The sequence below is a fragment of the Chelmon rostratus genome, chromosome 5 (genome assembly GCF_017976325.1).
Source record: "Chelmon rostratus isolate fCheRos1 chromosome 5, fCheRos1.pri, whole genome shotgun sequence".
Lineage (NCBI taxonomy): Eukaryota > Metazoa > Chordata > Actinopteri > Chaetodontiformes > Chaetodontidae > Chelmon > Chelmon rostratus.
This window is the reverse complement of record NC_055662.1, coordinates 22,782,635-22,804,649: the sequence shown is the minus strand read 5'-3', so window position 1 is coordinate 22,804,649 and position 22,015 is coordinate 22,782,635. Positions and strand designations below refer to the sequence as shown.

At 42.9% G+C, this 22,015-nt stretch overlaps 1 protein-coding gene across 1 annotated transcript in view; it reads left to right on the top strand.

The window, feature by feature from the left end:
* The window catches only part of si:ch211-130m23.3 (uncharacterized protein LOC558547 homolog), a 50,077-nt gene that overhangs the window by 25,332 nt on the left and 2,730 nt on the right, over nucleotides 1–22,015 (top strand). Inside the window, exons 5-16 of the mRNA XM_041936604.1 lie at nucleotides 16,523–16,612; nucleotides 18,151–18,210; nucleotides 18,318–18,384; nucleotides 19,745–19,815; nucleotides 19,919–19,986; nucleotides 20,375–20,423; nucleotides 20,506–20,541; nucleotides 20,644–20,698; nucleotides 20,786–20,856; nucleotides 21,045–21,123; nucleotides 21,238–21,266; nucleotides 21,387–21,485. Of these exons, the coding sequence (XP_041792538.1) occupies nucleotides 16,523–16,612; nucleotides 18,151–18,210; nucleotides 18,318–18,384; nucleotides 19,745–19,815; nucleotides 19,919–19,986; nucleotides 20,375–20,423; nucleotides 20,506–20,541; nucleotides 20,644–20,698; nucleotides 20,786–20,856; nucleotides 21,045–21,123; nucleotides 21,238–21,266; nucleotides 21,387–21,485 (774 nt within the window). The remainder of the gene's footprint in view (nucleotides 1–16,522; nucleotides 16,613–18,150; nucleotides 18,211–18,317; nucleotides 18,385–19,744; nucleotides 19,816–19,918; nucleotides 19,987–20,374; nucleotides 20,424–20,505; nucleotides 20,542–20,643; nucleotides 20,699–20,785; nucleotides 20,857–21,044; nucleotides 21,124–21,237; nucleotides 21,267–21,386; nucleotides 21,486–22,015) is intronic.

The following is a 22,015-nucleotide window of genomic DNA, read 5'->3' as shown; positions in this document are numbered from 1 at the left end:
CTCATGCTTCTCAATAAAACAATATTTGAATTAGAGAGAGGAATCCATGCTGGGAGATGCTGGACGATATGGAGGCCCGAACTGTGAAATATTAACTAAAGAAAACATTACAAAATAATGATTTGAATAAGTAAAGACAAAATATATAACCATGAAGTTGTGGATAAACTCAATACATTTTCAAGGCTGAACCCATTATTTTAAAGTTTTGCTCATTTGGGTGTTACTTTGGTCTGAATGAGCAAACAGCCAGTTACATAACTCTCCCTGCCCTGTTTGTCCTGATTGTCATAATTAGCAGCAGTATGAAATAAGATGGCCTTTGGAAAGGTCCATTCTGAAACAAAAGCTGCAATATGGATGATGGGAATGTCTACAAGGTGCACATTTTGGTTCGCATTTAGGCCATAGAGTTGAGACTCTATGTACTTGACACTATTGGGTTATTACATGCTGCACTTGACTTTACAGCCTTGTAAAATAGTTTTATCTCGTCACGAATCTTTGATCTGAAGTGGTGTTTAATTGAACGCGTGTTGTGACGTGTTCATAATAAAAGAACATCCTGCTTAAAGTTTGTCGTACCTGCTGCATTCTAGCAGAGCACAGCGGCTGGAAAGAGCGTGCACACACACTCACACACAGTGAGCGCACTGCGCTGAGGAGCAGACCGGGCAGGCAGACAGTGTGGCCTGTGTGCTGGAAACCGTGTTTATTGCTGTGTTCTCTCACTGCTGTTATAATTCCCGCACATCAAGGCATGGGTTGATTTAGTCATGCACCATTCAGTAACCGGAACACAGCGAGCAGTGCCAGAGCTCTTGAAGTTTTAGATTAGCTGGTGACTAAGAGAGAGGAAGTGCGGCTCTCCTCGCGGGAAGTTGCGATGTGGAGGAAGGGGGGGGGTCTTCTCTCTCCTGCTCTTTTTATGTTGTTGTTTTCCCTGTGTAGCCTGAAGCCTGACTCATCACATTTGTCTGTACTGTGGTTTATTGAGATGTATTGTTGGAAGTGCACAGGTCAGGGGTTTCTGCCTACCCCAGCAGGATCGTCCCTCCTCTTCTCTGTGGCCCTCTCCCTCTTTCCTTGAGGCTTGCAATCCTGCAGAACCGGTGGGGGCTCTCTTCTCTTTTATCTTCATGCAGTAGGGGTGTGTGCTGGTGTATATGTGTGTGTGCATACGGAGGTGATGCTGCTGATGCTGCCGATGATGATCAGGGTGATGAATAGGCACTCCCAAGGACGAGGCTGCTATGCGGTGATGTCATCCTGGCTCCGAGGAAGGGAGCTGGAGGGCAGCGCGACCTCAGCCCTGAGAGACAGACAGGAAGGAGAGGAGAGAGGTGGAGAACAACAGGGGAACAGGGATAGATGGAGAGAATGAGTCAAAAAGAGGGACAGCTAGAAAAAGACAGACATCTTTTTTTCAGTCATTTATTAATCTCAGACGCCTCTCCACGCCAAATAACAAACAAAACACATTTAAAGTAATTAAATCTAATTGTGCTCAAGATGACAACAACAGTATCTTGTTGTTTCTTCTTATCTGATCAGAATGAATTCAATTCAGGAATCAGTCAGAATCAAGCTTAACGTCATTAGCGGAGGCCACCAGCAACATCTTATTCTTACATTTCCTGCAGGGATGTAATCAGAGAATTATAATTAGACCAATTGTAATACAGCAAGGTCACTTTCAATCAACTGTTCCAGTGCTGCGCCGCTTCTCAGATCCAATCAGAGGTACTACCCACATATCTGCCGCTCAATTAAAACAAAATGAGGGGACGACTGCGGTGGCCGTCGTTGGAAAAAGTAGCTCGCCTTCATTTGATGCTGGTGTCTCTTTTTCAGTCTCCTGACTTTGAGACTGATGGAGATTTTAATCAGACATTTTGATGGTAATTATTTTCAGATAGCTAATTACTGAGCGAAGTCATAATTAATGCTGCTGAGATGTAGGAGCTCATTCGCATCATCTTTGGGTCCCTTTCCTTTGATAATTCACGGGAATGTGACAAAGCTTTTGACTTGATTTGCACGATTATCCCAGTTCGAAATACCTACTGAAGCTATTACTGGCTTTAAGTAAATCTGATTTAAAGAAACAATATCTAAACAATGTCTGTTTACATGTGCATGATGTTTTGCATGTGGTTGTGTACTGTATATGTCGATAATATCACCAGAGCAGAGTGTGAGGACGGTCTTCCAGGACATTAATACAGTAATCTAATGTTAATAGGGGGAGAAAGAAATGACTGATGAACAAAGTGAAGAGAGATGCTGTGTTATTGATTTCCATCCTCAGTCGAGGCTTTTCAGGCATCAGAAAGGCCGTTTGCAGTTCTGTTAAGTGCTTTGTAAATTGTGTTCTTGATACTAAATGAGCGGTTTCCATTTGCGAGGGGCCATGAAGTCATAAAAACAAGTTATTTTTAAATTCTTATGCTTGGCCCGGAATTGGCCCCGTTGGAGACAAAGTCAGCTGCTTAGTTGCTTTTCTGTCTTTGAAGAATAAGACATCAATCAATAGGGGTCATTTCAGGCTTTTGCTAATAGTGTTGTGGGTCTGAAAGTTGACAGCTGTCACAGAGCTGTAACATCTTAGTACAGCCTAAACTGACACTGTGTTGCAGTGTCTCATGATGATGAATCAAAAGATATATGATAGTGATCTTATGTTTTAAACTGATTTCTGCAGGAACAATAGTTGGGACTAAAGTTAGAGAAAAAAATATGGGCAAATTAAAGCGGAGCGAGAAAGAATCGAGCCAGCATGAAATTGCTTGTAAGACCTGTAGAAGCAATATTGAGCATATTAGCGGTTTTTCTTCTTCTACATTATGACATTTAGGCACTTTAAAATGTTTGCCGCACTGAAAAATTGTCCATTTAATTGAAATATGAACGTCTCCATGTAAATTGTGTTACGTGCATTGGCGCGTGATTGTGTATTTGTGCGTGGCGCTTTGAGGAATAATTGTGCACGTACACTAAACGTGTTCATATTTCCCTCAGTGCAGTGTTCTGGAAGAGACAGTCTAGACGTTAGAGGAGCAGACTGGTGGTAGAGGGGCTGACGAGTTGGGGGAGTTTGGGAGAACTGATAAAAAATAAAAATTTGCTGAGAAAGATGTCTCACTCCTGATTTCAGGAGATTATCAGTGTCCGACAGTTGTACTGGTTGTGCTGTGCCACCAGATAAGAATGTGCTTATTAACCGAAGCAAGTTGTTGGTCGAAAAATTAGTCCCCCTAGATGAATCAGGTTTTTTGTATAAAAAGCAATTATTACAAGTGAACATATGCTGTGAGCTGAATTTTTTCAGGTGGTTGTGAAAGTTTGAACATGTGCAACACTGTCTCAAAATTTTTCACCTTATTTTGAGTTTTTAAACATGTTTTTCCTAACAAAGTAAAGTATGCCAGTGAGAGCAGGGCAATTCCATCTCGCAAATCTCCAAATAAGAGGGGTCTTGAGACCTGTGTGGATTTCTTGTTCAGTTTTCATTTTTAACCATATTTATAGACCACGGCTCCCAACCTTTTTGATGGTGACCCCTTAGAAGGTAACAACTTCCATTTGCTGCAGCTAACAATTATCTGCCAATTTATTTCATTAATCGTTTGGTTCATTAACTGTTTGAAAAAAAGTGAAAAGAAATTGACATGTGTGTTTTTCTTAAGGTTGTTAAGCTCACAGCCACAGAAGAAAAAGTAAAAGAAAACTTTGAAAAAAAGTGATTTCTTCAATGATCTTGAAGTACAACCCCTAAAATATTCAATTTCTGTGACATAAGACAAAGAAAAGCAGCAAATCCCCACAACTGAGAAGCTGAAACCTGGACTGGGAAAATGACTGAAGTGAGTAATTGATCATATAATAATTGATGGACTAACTGATTGATCAACAAATCATTTAAGCTCTACTTGTGATGCCTCGCATGTTATGGCCTTACTGTCATCATACTGTAAGCTGTGAGCAGCTTAAGCAAAGAGTGATTTTTATCCTTCTCAGGTTGTTTTACTCCTCAAGGGATGAAGAAGTGCAAGTGTCCACAATTTCATCAGAAAAGTTGTGTTGCATAGCCGTGGAGTAGCGTATAATTTTCCATCTTAATGCCTTAACAACTGTTTTCAGCCTCATGACTTGGCAAAAATTTGTAAGCGGGTTAAACTGGTGCAATCAAAACTGGTGTCATGGCACCCCAGTGGCTGCCTTTACAAAGCCAAATTAAGATGAAGAAAGAGGGTGACAGACAGATGATTTAGAGAGTGAGCGGCAGACACAAGATGTGCAGTAGATAGGCAGCAGTGTTACAAGTATTTAAAGCCAGGAGAGCCTGGTATCATTGTGTGGCATCACAGTGGGAGATAGTAGGCTCACAGCAGTTAGAGGGGAAGAAGAGATCAAGAGGCAGTGCCAAGAGCAACCCCCTTTGATAGAAATGCTCCGTCTCACGCTGCTAGATCTTACATTCATACTCTCTCAGTCATGCATGGCAATGAATTCACGCCGCTCAATTTAACAGCGGCACACATATTCTGTCTTCATTGTACGGCCAAAGCATACACGCATTTGTAAATATGTAAGAGCGCACGGGAGCGCTTCACTGGGGCACTCTCAGTGGTTGTTTTTTGTCTGGAAAGACGCATGCATGCTGTGTGTGGCTGAAGGCGGGAACGTGCGGCGACCCTGGGGTTCAACTGAAAACAGCATGACAAACGTACTGTACAGTGTGAATGCGTGCTGTCACACAAAGAGGACACTCATACACAATACATGTTTACTGGTTGCCGTGCTCTTCTTGGCACAAACTCATAAAACGGGTCTTTACACACCCCTGATTCACTTGTAAGTACTGATGTTCTGCAACCATAATAACTCACAGTACTTCCCAGAGAGTTACAACAGCAAATGCTGTCATGTTGAAATTATTTGTTATTAATATTTAATTTCTTAGCACAAGGATGGCAATGAGTCAAGCTTTTCTGCCTAAAATCTCTCTATCACTCGCACCCAGGAAGTATAAAAACATAACAGTCAGATCGCCATAGCATTCACTGAGTACATTCACGCTCCGCAGAGGTTAAACCGTCTGCATTTACGACACCCCAGGTGCATTTCTGTCCACTCTGAGTGCAATATTGTGTTATCTATCAGGTCTAATCGGCTTGTTTTCTGTCTCCGACGGTTCTTTTACAAGAAATGGTCAAATTGAAAGAAAGCTTGAAATGTTTTCAAATTACTGCTCCTTTCTACATAAAATAATCCCCTTCAGAGACTCTCTGAGGAGCCCAGATCAAATAAAATCAATATCCCACCTCAACAATCCAACTTCCTCTCAGCTACGTTATTGACTGTGGGACCGTCTTTCCCCTGAAGTCGTCTTCTCAGGCAGAGCTGCCTCCCAACAAGCTCCACCAATTCATTTCTCAGCAAAACTTATCTGTCAGTTTAAGATCAAGAATCTATATCTTGCTTTTTTTTTCTTGTTGCACATTGTTGCAATTACCACCAGCTGCATTTAGCCTTTTGAAGATAATTTTACCTCTTACGGGAAGCAATTATAAGCTGATTTTTAGTTACTTCCTTTAACTGTTTCTTTTGTTCCTGTGGGCCTGCAATTTTTGGAATATTACTGTAATTTATCAGGAAATAGCGCTGCAAACTGCATCACCGTTGTTCTGAAAGGAGCTGCAAATTCAGTCATTCCTGCCAGCAATAATCACAAAAAGCAAACAGGGAAGATCCTGTTGGGGTCTGATGCTTTATTATCTGATTGCGGATCAGCATGAAACAAACCTGAGAACAAACGGCTCGATTCAGCGGCGTGAAGTGCGAACTTGAATTTTGACCAGAACGTGTGTGTTTGTGGGAGCGTGCATATGAAGAGACAAAACAGAGAGGACAACCTAGAAACAGAGACTCTGTTGGCTCCAAGCATTGTGGGTAACAAGCTGATTCCAACCAGTTGAGAACCAATGGGGGTTGGGGAGACCCCCAGTCTGTTTCCAGGGAAACAGAGCCCTTTCTCCTCCTCTGTCTCTCTCTGACTCCCTCTCTCTCTCTCTCTCTCTTTGTATATGTCTCTCTGTCTCTCTCTCACACACTCCCATGTTACTTGTTGGCGGTGTTCAGGAGGAGGGAGATCTGGAGGTGACTCACTAACATCATTGCCATGGCAATGAAGAGCGAGGCGAGTGTAGAGGGAGCGCAGGGAGAAACATTTCCATAGGTTGAGCAGAGATGCAAATGGTTGTCACGATCTCCAACAGTTTGAAAAAGAAACAAGAAATGTCAGTGTTGAGGACTTACTGTACGCTCGGCTGCCTATACGCTACCGCTCTGCATTATATAGGAAAACACTCCTCCCTCTGCTTCTCCCACTTTCCCTCCCCTGCTTGTCGCCCTCACTCCCTCCTCTGCTTCATCCTCTCTCTTTCACATCAGCAGTTTTTTTCTCTTCTTCATTCCCTCTCCCGGTTTCTGTTCTCCATCTTTCTGCATTCCTCTTTACATCATGCCTCTTATCACCTTCCTTCCTCTCTCGCCGGCCTGTTGCTCGCAGCCCTCCGGTCTCCGAGGAGCGTGTTTTCCACTGGCGTGTTACGCTGACTCATGTCACATGCATGTTTGGACATGCTGAGGTGGAGTGTTAATGTGATGTTGACATATGCACGCCTCGCTGCTGTGCGGTGGGCAGGCGCGAAGACGAGGCCGTGGTGCGGCGTGGAGGGAAGAGGTTAACAGAGGGCAGGGGAAGACAAGAAGGTGTAAGAATGAGAACAAGCCCTAACAGAGCTGTGGGATACGGAAGAGTAGCTTCCAGTTTGACTGCAGTTATTATTATTGATTATGGAAATAAGGGGCTTAGTCAGGAGCATATGTTGTCAGTTTAAGGAAAGGTGGTAGAGTGCAATATGAGCTTCGACACATGCAGCTGTAAGCAAGCTCCAAGGATGTTTCTCTTTAATTAACTGGAGCTGAAGTGAAGTTGATATTTTTTAAAGTATCACCAGACGCTGGGAGGAAATGCACATTGTGTGGTTTAACATCCAGTCTTCCCTGACCCGTCTGGGAGGAGAGCTATAGAAATGCAAAAGTTTACACAGCAGCAGCAACCTTACAGGCTGTGTGTGTGTGTGTGAGGGATTACAGTGAATGATCCAGAGATTGAGCTGTAGAAGTTGCAGCAGCACTACGGAGGGAGAGCGGGAGGGCAAAGCGAGAATGCTGACACGATCAGACCAGCACGTTATCTCTTTGACCCCAACTAACCCCTGTGGTTTTTTGCTGTTGTAGACACCCATATCCTTATCTCGTGCTGCCTCTTGTGTCTGGCCTTCCAGCACAAGAAGGACGGCTAGACGGGGCGCAGAAAGTGACTTCGCGCTACGCCTTCCTGCAGGTTGGACTGATGAGTCTTGGAATCATTGTAATCCACTGCAGTCTCTGCAATTTCACCATGATGTGTTCTTAAAGAATTGGATCGATTCTGTGTTAAAGGTAACATAATCTTTGGATTTCAGGTGAATCAATATTCTGTCTTCTCGTCGATATGCCGGATAGAAAAGAGCACGGCACAGTCTCCTCCTCATCTCAAGCCACGGCTTTTAAATCTTCAACCTCTGCGTCTCCCTACCCTTTCCTCTCCTCTGTGTTCGGTCCATCTCTCTTATCTCCCCCAGTGTCGTTGAACCAAGTGAGATAGTGGTGGGTGAAGTGTGGCTCCCCAGCACCAAAGTGACTATCATTTTCAGCTCTGTACGTGTATCTGACAGTGCATCAGCCCGCGGCTCCATCTCACATATTATACGGCTCCTCGCAGCCTCAGAGATGTTTACAGGGGTTGATAACGACATCGGTGATAAAGGAAACACGACCGGTCCAGTGCCCCCTCCCGACTGTCACCCCCTGTGTAGCTAATATCACACTACCTGTAATCACCCAGGTAGAGTAGTGCTGTGCTGCCATTTTACCTGGTAATCACCTGTAATGTTACACTGGAGAGTGCCCGGGTGCTAGTGGGAATTCTGTTGTGTTGGAAAATGTGCCGCTGCAGGTGATGAAGAATGAACAGATGCAGATGGATGAAGAGAGCCGGTGATGTTGTGCAGGTTGAAATACTCAGATTCTCTTTTTTAAAAGGAAAACCATCGTTCCTATTCATTCTAATAACACCATAGTCTGAGATGTGTGTTGCTCCATCAGTTTTTCTTTATTTTTCTTATGTCAACAAATGCAGTGAAAAACATCCGGGAACCAAACCCAGAGAAAGTATAAACCTTTAAAAATGGCTTCCAAATTTCATTTTTTTAAAAAGCTCAGATTACCTTAAACAGCCAACCACCAGAGTTTTTAGCAAAGATTACTCAAATGGGTAAATAGTGCATGCATTGGGAACTATTTTCAGCTGTGGATGTATACACATTTAACACCCTAGTAAATGAGTGCGACAGCAGGGAAGCGTATGTTGGATTGCCTCAAAAAAAAGTAAATGTAATGTCTATAATGTCCACGTTCTAGAGGTCTGTGGTACAGAGGAATAAGCTCTATCAAGTTAGGCGGAAGGAAAAAAACTGTGTTTGACCTTCACATATGAAATTTATGGACTCTCACTATGAATTGAACAGTTGAAGACCCGTTTGTGATGAGCAGTAAATACACCACATGAAGCCAGAAGAAGAAATGTGTTTATTTCACTCGACACCCTGCACGCTGCTCCCGGTCCGTCTATGCAGCCCCTCAGTTGCTTTAAGTTCAGGTTTGGTTGTTATGCAGACAGTACTTGTTGGAAGGATGAATTCATTGTTGGTTTTTGGTTTTACATGGCATTTTTTGTCAATAAGAATATTCACCAAACTTCCTGTTTGACAAGTAACTAAAGGAGCGATTGCCAAAACTACAAAAACAAGAGCCAGGTTTTATGACATTTAAATATCAGCCACAGCAAAGAGTTGTTTCCATGTTAACATGCAGCTAACGGACAAACACATGAACACTCGCATGCTGCTTTCTCTCTGATTCAGATTGAACTCAGCCAGATATTGTTGCCACACAGCGGAGAGCTGGTGCGCAGAGAGAACACTTTTTCCACTCGCTGCTGTGTTTTACCGCTGTAACATATGGCATGTTTTGGTTAAGAAAGAGAGCTTTGAATGCCAGAGGGCGATTTTAAGCCTATCTGCCTTGAAATTGAAAAGTGAGTTGGGCTCAGGATTGGACAGTGGAGCGTGTTGATCTGTCTCTGGTCGCCACGGGAGACTGTGAATAATACATGGTTAAAAGCAGAGCACACCCATTCTCATCTCTACGCTGCTGAGCACACTTCTTCTTCTCTCTCTGTCTGTCGTACTTGTGCGCTGCCTGACTGTGTTTTCTTATAGATACAGATATACTCCAGCTCTGCGTTTGACAGTGACTGACAAAGTTATACTTTGTGCATACACACTAATGCAGAAATCAATCGTCTTGTGTTTCTGCTCTCGCGCTTTAATGCAAATGTGCGTCTTGCTTGTGACTGTGTGTGCATGTGCATGTGTGTGTGTGTCATGCAGACTTGCATCTCTTCTTTCCACCCCCGCCGCCGCCCCCCCCCCCCCCCACTCATTCAGGAAGTGGACTAATGGCATTTGAGAGGATGGCGAGAGTGGGAAAGAGGGAGAGGGGGGTGGGATGGAGTTCCTTCCTGTGTGGTTTGTCATTTGTTGATCCTGTTGTATTGCGGGTGGCCTTGAGACTCAGTGGTAGCCCTTCCACACCCGACCACTACACCCCCACAACCTCCACCCAAAAGCTCTCCAAAGACAGCCAGCACACAGAATGAGGGACTTTTCTGTCTGCTTATACTCTCACTGCTTTCCCCTTCTATTGTCTCTGTAGCTGAATCCCCAAAGCAATGTTCACTCAATCACTCTTTATATTTCCACCATTAACTTAAAAAAATTAGAGCTAAAACATTTAATCGCTGAGTTTATCTACAGAAAAACAATCCGCCACTTTTAAGATAATGGAATAATTGTTTAAGTTATTCTTTATAACATCTTTATGGCTCCAGCTTCTTCATTGTGAGGATTTTCATGTATCACAGGGTTTTGGACTGTTGATCATACAGGACAAGAACTTTAAAGGCGTCACCTCAGACTTTAGGAAATTGTAATTTTACTATTTTTTCCCCATTTTTTGATAGAGCAAGCAATTAATCAATTAATGGAGAAAATATTGACAATCGTCAACAGAGACAATAATCGTTAGTTTCAGCTCTACTGAATATTTTGACAGAGAAGGAGATTTGAGGATGAGTCTGGTGTTTCCCATTAAACCATTAAATAACCTTAACGTATTAGTTCAGTGGGTCTCAAACTTCTTCTGGCCTTCAGAAGTCGAAAAAGTTCAGACCCTACTATTTTTAACAATCATTTATGATGATAGAGGAAGCAACTAATAAGAAATAGATCCAAGTTGAATTTTGGTGAACTAAAGAGCAGCATGACAGCACCAGCAAACTCTTGTTTTTCTGTATTTTCCCTACAGAAATCATATTCATTCAGCTTCATATTTTCCCAGTGGTCATGTGGAGGCTGTAGTCCTCACGACTCAAACAGGAGTACATAGTGCATTTGTTGGGTGGACTGCTATATAAGGAGAATGTATGTGGGATTGATTCAAAAATAATCTACAGTACCTATAATGAAGGAACATGTCAGCATTGCAGGAAGGAGGCTTTGGGCTCCACTGACAACAAGAAAAATACAGAACATCACCTGCCCTGTGCTTTAATCTGACTTCCAGACGTGTGAGAGAATCACATTGTTATGAGGTGGTTTATGAAGACAAAAAAATAAGACAGAGCTGATTTGTCTGAGAAGCAAAGTGTGCCTGTGAGAGACGGAGAGGTGGAGAAAGCAGACAACGAGCGATGCAGGTTGAGACAGTGAGAGAGAGAGAGCTAAAGAGACAGAAAGAGAGAGAGAGAGAGAGAAGATAGACACAGACAGCCTTTTGAGATTCCACTCACGAATCTCTGAGTGTCTCTCAGTCTCTGAAGTATTGAATGAAAATGACTCCCCACCTTTACACACGCACACACACACACACACACACACAATGTATGCATGCACTACGCACACACATCACAGACGAACACATTCAGTAAACATATAGGGATGAAGGAGTTTGCGAGTTATCTCATTAAGTATTACCGAGCCCTTTCTTCTGATGGGATTAGTGTACTGTGAATGTTGTACGGAGAAGGTCTGATTAGGTTGTAAAGTAGAGAACTGCGGTGTAATTGCACTACATTCTACAGGAAAGCGCGGCATGTTTTGATCACTTCACATAAAATGTTTCCAATCTGTGTTGTTTGCTTTGTTTGGTCCATAATGAGTCAGCCCGCGTTTCAGCACTCGTCCTGCAGTCGTGTAAAGAAAGGGATGCTTGATAAGATGAGGCAATGTGGACGTATGTCAGCAGAGTGCGTCATTTCAGATGGAGAAATTGTGCATTGCCACAATGTGGGTGGTACTGTGATGTTTGAGGGGTGGTCTGAGGTCTTCCTGCTCTTTGTTTTTAGTCCTCACACATGTAAACCTGTCCTTAGACAGCTTACACTCAAAATGCCATGCCATGCTCATGCAGAGTCCTTTTGATGTTGACATATGATGCATTTGTCAGAACTTTTGACTGCCTTTCTTTGTCTGTCTCACACATAAAACCACGACTCTGCAGCCCTCGTGGTAAAGAGAGACTCTTGTCTTTCCCAGGTTATAAATCCTGGACATCAGAATCTTTTTTTTTTATTGCACTTGTTTCCACACACATGTTTTTGTGGTGTACGTTCCGCGATGTTGTAGTGCACTGCACTGTACGTTCTGTTGCGCATGCCTGGTCTACTGTAGCGTTCTCCTGGAGGGTGGTGGTTTGAATAATTTATGCAACAAATGAGTTTGCCAGGAGATGCAGGTGTTCATCTGAGGACATGCGGGGGCCGTTCCACTGCCTCAGGTTTCATCACAGACACCTTTTGGATACAACGGCTGTAACCACGAATGCACGGACCATAGCAAACACCAAGCCACGAAGAGCAAATCGTTGAACGGCGTGTCGACTCATGAAAGCGAAAGGCTTAAAGTAACGGGGCTGCTGAATGGACGGACTGATTAATTGATTGTCTTGTCTTCGGATTCTGAAATCAAGGGATCTTAAAAAAAAGGATGGACTGCAGACAGAGAAGGCGACGGAGAATCAAGGAGGAGCAGGCAAATCAAGCTCATTCCTTCTTTAAAATAACTTATTTTAATAAAAGTAATACGCTACAACAACAACAAGTTAGCTTTCATTCACCAGCTGAGAACTTTCAAGATTATCTGGCTCTTATAATGGGTCTTACACCTTGCTCACACATTGATTCAGCAGCCAACTCCATTACTTCAGGCACAATGAATATTATCAGCAGCACTTGACTGTGTTTAAGCTCAGTCAAAAATGCAAAAAGACACCACACGTGACATTGTTGACACTTGCATTCACACAATAAAGTACACTATGATGCAGTGTGTTAATGTGCAAAGCCATCAGCTCAATATCTCATTGTTCCTCTCGCTCGGCCTTGTCAGAAAAGTGTAAGCACTGATGTGTGAGAAGTGTAAATGATGGACTCATTAACAGTGTGTAACAATCTGTGTGTTTTTGATGTTTGCAAAGGTTAAGTGCTGGAATATGTTGAGCTTGGCTGTGAATCAGTATTTAAACAGAACTGGCTCGCAGGAAATCACGAGCCAGTCTGATTCAGAGTCATTTACCGTAATGTAAGAATGACAACCAACCGGTAAACATTAACTTTCTGCTTGCTACGCTGTTGTAGCTAATTTGAGCTAATTGCACCACATTGATGTGGTCACATTACAGCAGGTGAAGCCAACAGACACACACACACACACACAGTCAACACAATTATCAATAGCCATGAGCAACTGTGTAGTTTTTGAATGGGGGAGGTACAGTAAACGTCTCAGCACATCAGCATGTTTAATTTAGCTGTTATCGACAGTTATCTGAGTAATACGAAGTTGTTACAAATGGAATAATCATTAAATGTGGCTCAACTAATTCTCTATCACTATCCCCACGTCAGCAGATAAAGCTAATTAGTGAAACTGGGAGAGTCTGGAGCATTTTTTTTTATATTCAAATAAACACCAACTCTTCCCAGTCTGTCCAGATACCAGGTTTTATGAGTCTACAAATCCTTAAGCTTTATCGACAGTTTGCCACCGACACTTTGAATGAGGGCTGATATTGTTATCATACCCATCGTTTCAATCCAACTGAATTAACAGATTGTGTTCTTAGTGCTCAAGGACTGTATAAGACATCTTCCAGCCCCTCTGTGTTAGTGTGGCGTTCAGCTTGTACAGTGATTTCTACCATGTCCCAACAGATACTGCATCTTTTAGGCCGATACAATATTGTATTTTAGATGTAAAAAATCAGATAGAATAATATAAAGGAGCTGATAGTCATTTCTTACATAAACATATAGACATTTTTCAGAATACTTGAAATTAATGAATTTTTATAGAACTGTGATTTCATGCGTCTTTACTGAACTGTATTTAACAGGAGAATTAATTTATTAGTGCTCTCTGGTGGACAAACTATGTAATAGCAATAATTTTTCTAAATGACCTCAAACACATTTTTGGCATTACTGCACTGCAGGTCCTTGTTACTTGTACAAACATACACTCAGATAGTGATATACCTGCTATGAGCTAAGCACCTCTAAGTTTTGAGACTCCAAGCAGTTACAAACCTGACGTGCCAGATGGTTTCTTACACAGATCCATCTGGGAAGTCATCCTTGAAAACTGTTTGGGTAAGGGCGTGCACTTTAAAAGCATTCTTGGCAGGTGATTGGTTGAAATATGTGTCTATCACTCCCTGTCACGGGCTAGCCTCAACCAATCAGATCAATCAGCCATTCTGCTGTAACCGACATTACACTAGCATCTATGCTAATCTCTTTAGGAGCTGTCATTGTTGTTTAGGAACTATTGGCACCTGTTGCCGCCAGTAGTTCCTCAAAGGACGCTGATTGGTTCAAGCAGCGTCAGGCTTCAAGTTCAGCAGCATGAACTTGAAGCCTGACAAGATGGATTCTCAGCTCATGTGATCTTGTGTGCTCTTTCTGTCTTTCTTCCACCTTATTTTTTTTCCACGGATTAAACAAATGAGATGCAATATGTTAATAAAGCTTTAGAGGTGCTGGTAGGCATATTTTGTTACACAGCCAGGCTAGCTGTTTCCCCCCTTTTTCCAGTCTTTGTGCTAAGCTAAGCTAAGTGACTGCTGGTGGTAGCTTTATATTAGCTGTGCAGACACAAGAAAGATACCAGTCTTCTCATCTAGCTCTTGGTAAGAAAGCAAGTAAGCCTGTTTCACAAAATGTCTAACTATGCCTTTACATAATGCCAAATCAGGTCTCTGACTGGTGTCATCGATGCTGCTGCACACATTTTACAAGCGTCACTGTGCAAACCACGTGACTCCTCCAGCTTAGTTGTGTCTTAAGAAAAACTGGAAAAGATTCACAGGCTCTTTTCTAAAGAGGCTTTGTGAATCCTCACTGTGATTCATTCTGATTTTCTAATGTCATTTGAGTCAATCTGATTTGTCATGATCAAGAGAGGCTGTCAGTAGCAGAGGAGTTAGTGTTGTTCCCAGCGTTGTTTCCCATACGTGGAGGGTGGTGCTGGTTTTGGGGCAGGGATATATCCTGGCGGGTTGTTTTTTGGTTTTGTGTTTTTTTCCTCCTTTTTGCTGTATTTGGAAAATGCTGCTTTGTCAGCAGGTCAGGTAGATTTTTTTTTTCCTGCCTCAGTTCTCCTTTTCCTGCACAAACAAACATTAAGTGCACTCGTACGCACACACACTGCCACATGCACGCACACACACACACACACACACACGCACAGTCATAATCTCTGCTTTGTCCTCTTTTCTCCTCGTTCCCTCCCTCGCTCCCTCTCTCTCTCTCTCTCCCTCTCTCTCTCTGTGCGTGAAGGCAAACTCAGCAGACCTCGAGGCTGCCAGGGAGTAAAGGCATTCTGGGTAATCCAGGGTGCGAGAGAAGGTAGAGGGAAAGAAAAGGGGGGAAAAAAACTCACAAAATCACAACACACACTTGATGCTATGCATGATGTTGTACACTCAGATAAACACACACGCAAACAAACCAAATCCAGTCTCTCACCACTGAGCCATGGAGATACAATTTCCATCTGTGTCCATCTGTACCTTCATCTGCTGAGACAAATACAGGCTCTGTTTGCGGCAGAACGTGGAACCAAAAAGCTCCCGGTTGCCGAACGTTAACAATCGGAAGACGTGAAGTAGAATGAGGGAGTAGCGAGGGTGTCGGGATAAAGTAGAGGAGGATACAGAAGTGTCGTCAGTCCGCTTTTATCTCAGCTCTGATTAAACCTTGTTCCTGTCTGACCTAAAAAGTCAGCTGGCGGAAACTTCAGAGACTGTGGGTGAATTTCACTGGAGCTCTTTACACCCAACCGATGCCTTCAGAGAGGGAGAGACAGCGAGAGGGGAGATCAGAGAAATGGAACAGAGAGTGGGCAGAGACACACAGACGCAGGCATGCTGGCTTTATGTGCTCACTGTTCACACATTATCATATATATGGATGTACTCTCTCCCACACAGCGTGTTGTCTGGTCTGTATACCTAATGAGGATGAGGAAGAGGCCGGTGCTGGGTGGTAAGTTAGTTAGTTAGCAGTACAATGCCACAGGAAGCAGACAGAGGCTGTGCTGAAATGTGCCACCACCGCCCGTCTGGGACAAGCACAACAGAAAACACAAGGTATAAAAATAAACCTAGGCCAGCATGGCAGGGCATCTGCAGAAACAGGAAATGTCCCACTGAGGGAGAGACAGCAAGTGAGACATGGGGGAAGACCCTTGGATTGCTATTTTTTGGTTGTTTTTATGACATTGGCATTGTTTAATTGGTGGCGCGTTCAGGAGAGGTGTTCTATGGTAGGCACCGACTGAGCAACAGTGGTGGATAATGTACTCAGAACCGTAACAGTAATGCTGCAATACAGAAATACTCCATTACAACTACAAAGTCCTGCATTGAAGATATCACTAAAATAAAAGCACTTATGTATTATTAGGAAAATGCACTCGTACTCCTGTGATTATTTTTCTCTATATATCATATTAATGGATCATTTTTACTTAAACAGAGTACAGTCAAATAAACAAACTGCATTGACTGACAACTGTTTTAAGAAGTGTTCCTGAGCCCATGTAGTAACATCCTTTATACAATCACGTGTTCACAAAGTGGTGAAGCTCGCTCCATCCTTACTGCGAACGACTGAGCCTTTCTACCCAATCATGACACGATCACCTGTTACCAATCAACCTGTTTACCTGTGGAATGATCCAAACAGGTGTTTTAGGAGCGTTTGCATGTGTGTGTTTGCATCTCTCAGAGTGCTGCAGCAGCTCCCAGCCCTGTCCTTGGGAACCTTCCCCCAGGAGATGGCATGCCGGTGGGGCCAGTCCCTCCAGGATTCTTTCAGGTATGCGAACATACAGACACACACACACATACACTGAAAGTGAGGGTCTTTAGGCCACTTACAAACATAGTGTTAAATGATATAAATTTTACAGATGTGCGTATTTATTCATGTAGCTGTTCCTCAAAGAACTCACACACTCATGCTACATAACTGTATGCACTAACCTACAGTACCTTTGTATATGTTTGCATTCATCTGTGTGTCAGAGAATCACTGTGTTTCTGAAAAAGAAAAGAAAAGAAAGAGTCTGACAGGAGAAATGAATCTCTCGCAAACAAAAAAGTCACGTGTGCAGCATCGCCCCGGATCTTCTCTGTTCTCCATCAGAAGGACTCTGTGCAGCTGCCAGTTGCTCATTGATTAACCGTCATTATCAGTCAAAGTGAGACGCTCGCCTCTGACACACAGATCAATATCCTTCATGGGCATTTCTCAGCTCCGCTTTCCGAAAACTCAAACTCAAAGTCCGAACAGCGTTTTCCGTCTCCTTCTGAAGATCAGTTGTTCTTTGAAGACAGGCTCTTGTCGAGACCCATCGGTTAAAGAAACGCAGCAATTACTAGATTGCCAATTCTTCATTCAGGTTCCATAAAATGACTGACATATGGGCTAAAGCACAGAATATCACAGAATGCATTGCTGAATTTTGTGATACACTGAATCATGCAGATCACAGACAATGAACACCCATGCCTACAAAGACACATCCACATATCTAGGTAGCTCTCATATGGTCATTCATTCAGTTTCTTCATTTAGTAAGTCTATGTTCAGTTATTTTCACTTATTTCTTCATTTATGCATGAAAACTAGACTTTAAATTATTATAGAGTTTAAAATATTGTTTTTTGATGAATCTTCAGCACTACTGGGAGATGAGAAAAGGGGTAATTAAAGAAAAGACCCTGATTAAAACAAGTGGACCATTGCTCTCTAGTGGCAGGTGACTGTATTGCTTCTCCATCACTGCAGACCTGGCTTTTCTGACCACAGAGGCATCCGTTCCGCAGACATAGCAACAGCACTGCTACTGTTTGTGGTGAGGACAAGTGAAAACCCACTCACAGCTGCAAAAGAGCTTCTCACACATGCTGCCAAACAGCACACAGTTAACACATACACTTACATCATTATTAACAAACCTCATCTTTTATTATCTCATTCTTTTTTCCATAAATCCAGTCCAGTGAAAATGCGGTCGGCTTCCTGACTCCCGACGCTGCTGTCATGGAACTGTTGTTAAAGGACAATGAGCCCAGAACTCAATAGAAGACAATCCAGTAGTTCTGGGTGGTTTCCTGGTTTGGAGAGTGAAAAAACTCCACATAGTGCCCCACACAGTTTCTCTCAATACATTTAACAAAGTATTTAGTTACTGTGCTGAATAATTACATTACATTAAGTGGTGTAATTTTTTTCGCAGTCTTTTCATGGGAAAGTTTAAGACCCATGAGTATGTCATGCATGTGATAGGTCATGTGCACATTATGTTTAACCAAGAGCGATTCAACCTGCATTTATGCTGTTTCTTTCAGCCATTTATGTCACCTCGATACCCCGGAGGACCCAGACCACCTCTCAGATTACCGAATCAGGTAAGAGCCACACTGACCCCTGCAGGCAGCAGGCAGAACTGTGGATAATAGAAACTGACAGTATCTGTGTGACAGTGATAAGGCTGGTGATGCTCTTCCCTCTGTAGGGACTTGGAGGAGTCCCAGGTAGCCAGCCTATGTTACCCAGTGGAATGGATCCCACAAGACAGCAAGGTACTCTTATACACACTGGTGTGCATAAACACAGACTGAAGATATCACGCCATATGTGCTCAGTCAGCACTCAGTTTAATTAAGAAAAACAGTGGCAGTATTCTATCTTTTCATTTCAACCAAAAAGTATTTTCTGTGGAGCCACAGCCTGATAGAGCTTTTGCGAAGGAACTGACGTCCCTAAAGCTGCGCTTAGGCACAGCAACACTTACTGCTGCATGCTAACATGGTCCAAATGACAACGCCAACATTTTTATTTTTTGTTCTTTGATCATCTTACTTTAATATCTTAGCACATTCGCATTTGTTGATTAGCACTAAACTCAGCTCAAGATAATGGAAATGTCTTTAGTTTTGCAGGTATTCAGTTGCAAACATGGAGGTAATCTCTGTGACGTCACCTGTAGGTTTCTGAAGAGCCAGTGTGAAGCTCAGTGACAGTGGCTCCGGCTGTCACCATCTTGGTAGTGCCTGACTCAGCCAAACTCCCAGCTAATCCATAAAAAGAGCAAACAGGTGGTGCGTGGGTGGAGCTGAGGCAGGACAAACGAGGCCTTTTACTGAAACCTAGCGGCTTGCTGTCACTCAAAGCGGCCATGCCTGTCATTATGCCTTTAAAGCTTGGACATAACAAAAGTGTTGATTGATATCAAAACTTCAAGGGAAAGTGGTTGCAACAAGCCAGCCTGGCTAAAAACACATTAGAGAGCCACACCGTTGCACTGGCTGACTTATTTCCTCATTATCATTAACTTGGTCGCTGTAGTTTATTCTGAAACGACTGCATTTTTTACCTCTGGAGGGCCACAGTGGCGAGCACGTAGGTTTTATGTACAGTGAGGAATAAGATGCACTTTCCTTGTTCATCGTAATGAAGGAAAATGTCACCCAATGCAACATAACGGCATCTTTATGTGTTTTTAATAGTTTCAGACAACAGTGAAGTTCTACGGCATGGAGGCATGAGCTATATTAGTCTGTGGCTACACAAACAATACTTGTTAGCAGAATGAATTCATTGTTAGTTTAGTCTCTTCATGGGATTTGTTGATAATGATAAAAAGGTCACTTCTTATCCTTTAAGTACCTCCCCATTCACACAAACTACTTACTCCTCCAGACAACACATAAATTATGCATAGTTTAAAGACTGTTCAGTTACTGTTCCACTCATCTCACACTCAGCTGTAAATATGATGGTTGGTGCCAGGCACGCAGGTCTCATCACCTCGCAGGTCTCAAAAATGGCCAACTGAAGAATGGAAAACATGCCCCATCCTGACAAATCCTGGATCCCGAATACATTTGTCTGGAACAAACTGATGATTGGTTGTAGTTTGACTGTTTTTCTGTGTTTCAGGACATCCAAATATGGGGGGACCAATGCAGCGGATGACTCCACCCAGAGGCATGGTACCTCTAGGGCCCCAGGTATGTGACCAGATGATTCGTGGCAATATTTACAAAGCATGGGTTCTGGTAGTTACTCTCTTTTACATATAACTCATGGCATTTTGGTGTCTTTTTTTTTTAGAACTATGGAGGTGGGATGAGACCGCCACTGAATGCCCTGGTGGGTCCTGGGATGCCTGGCATGAACATGTGAGTGGCATTTACAGATTGTAATCCACAGGCATTCATTATAAATGGCCCGCTCACATTTTTCTCGCTCAGAGGGACAGAATTATGCCGCAAATGTGCTTCATCTCTCACTACAGTAGACGCAGTCAGCCATTTAATTTCTGAAGCTTTTAATTACAACTTCACTGTATGTTCTTGGCTCTTAGAGGTCTGGAAGTGGAGCTCGGAGCCAGCTTTCCTCTATTTTGTCTTCTTTTTCTCTACTTGTTGTTCCCATCACTTCTCACGGGCAACAGAAGAACTTGTTGTTGCCAACTTTGCCCAAATGAATTGGAAACAAAGAAGCTTGCCAAAAGCAGAAAACTAAAGTATGTGTTTGCCTGTGTCTGCGTGTATGTGTGTGTTCCAGGGGACCGGGTGGGGGTAGACCCTGGCCAAATCCTCCAAACTCCAATTCGGTAAGTGCTCTAGCAAAGACACCCAGCAGAGAGTTTAACAGTTATTTAAATTCTTTCATGACTTCCTCCTGTATTTTTGCAGACCCCGTACTCCTCTGCGTCTCCAGGAAGTTATGTGGTATGTATGTTTGAGTTTAAGCCGTGCCTGTTCACTAGCTGCACAAGCTGTAATACATTCATTTATGAATGAATCTCATGGAAGCCAGTGCTGTAATTTCAGGGACCTCCAGGAGGAGGGGGGCCACCTGGGACGCCAATAATGCCAAGTCCAGCAGGTAGGCTCTGTGTATGCATATACATATACTGCATGTGTGCATATAGAGTACATTTGCTCTTTTATCCTCATATTGTTTCTCCATTAGATTCAACCAACTCTGGCGACAACATGTACACTATGATAAACACAGTCCCTCCAGGTGGAAGCCGACCAAATGTGAGACATTTCTCTCTCTGTGTATCACCGTGTCTGAGAGCACTGAAGTGCAGATGGTTACAGAGTTTGCGTGTGGGTGTGATCACTCTCCGATGTCTAGAATTAGTATTGTTTTTACTTTGTGTTGTTTTGTTGATGGTAAATTTTGTTACAGGTGTGTCATTGTCTCCTGTGTATGTTCTCCTCAGTTCCCTATGGGTGCAGGGGGAGACGGTCCATTAGGGGGAATGGCTGGAATGGAGCCCCATCACATGAATGGATCATTAGGTACAGGAATACGTAGCTTTACACTAAATCTCTGGCTACGTTTTCCCCTTATTTGTCAAATACTTGAAGCAAGATGAAATAAAAGTGATTTGTGTTATTTTTATCCTCTGTCAGGGTCAGGTGATATGGACAGTCTCCCCAAGGTAAGATACTCATCTACTTTGAAACACCAGTCTGCAGTTGTACTGCACGTCTGGTCTTTGTCGCTTTAGTTGCATACATTTACATTAATTGTAATTTGTGTTTTACATACATTTTCATAGAACTCTCCTGGCAACCTAAGTATGAGTAACCAGCCCGGGACCCCGAGGGAGGATGGAGAGATGGGAGGAAACTTCCTCAACCCTTTTCAGAATGAAAGTGTAAGCCCATTGTCATCTACTGCATATAATACTGTGTATAAGTTGACTATAAAAGTAAAAAAATCACAAAATGTTCATGCTTTGAAAGGAGTAGTCGAACATTTCAGCAAATTAACATATTCCTTGCAGAGAGTTAGCAGAGAAGATACTCAAATCTGTACCGTAGCTATAAAGCTGCAGCCAGCAGTCAATTAGCTCAGCTCTGTCCAAAGGAAAAAAAGTCCACTAAGTAGCACCAATTACTTTTACTAATTAACACCTTACATGTCATATAATTGAGTGTATAACCAACAAGCTGTAGCTTTATGGAGATGTACGAGCCGGACTATTTCTTGGCTTGGAGAGACCTCCTGGAGGTCCCATTAGCTGCCTGGAAGGATGCTGTTGTAGATCAGTGAAAAATGCTTTTCTCTCTCTCTTACACACACTGTTAGCTGGTTTTGTCTGATGGCATAAGATAACCATGTTTAACATGCTTTGTATTTCTCTGCTCTGCATCCAGTCTGACCTCTGGTAAAAAAAAAACCCTC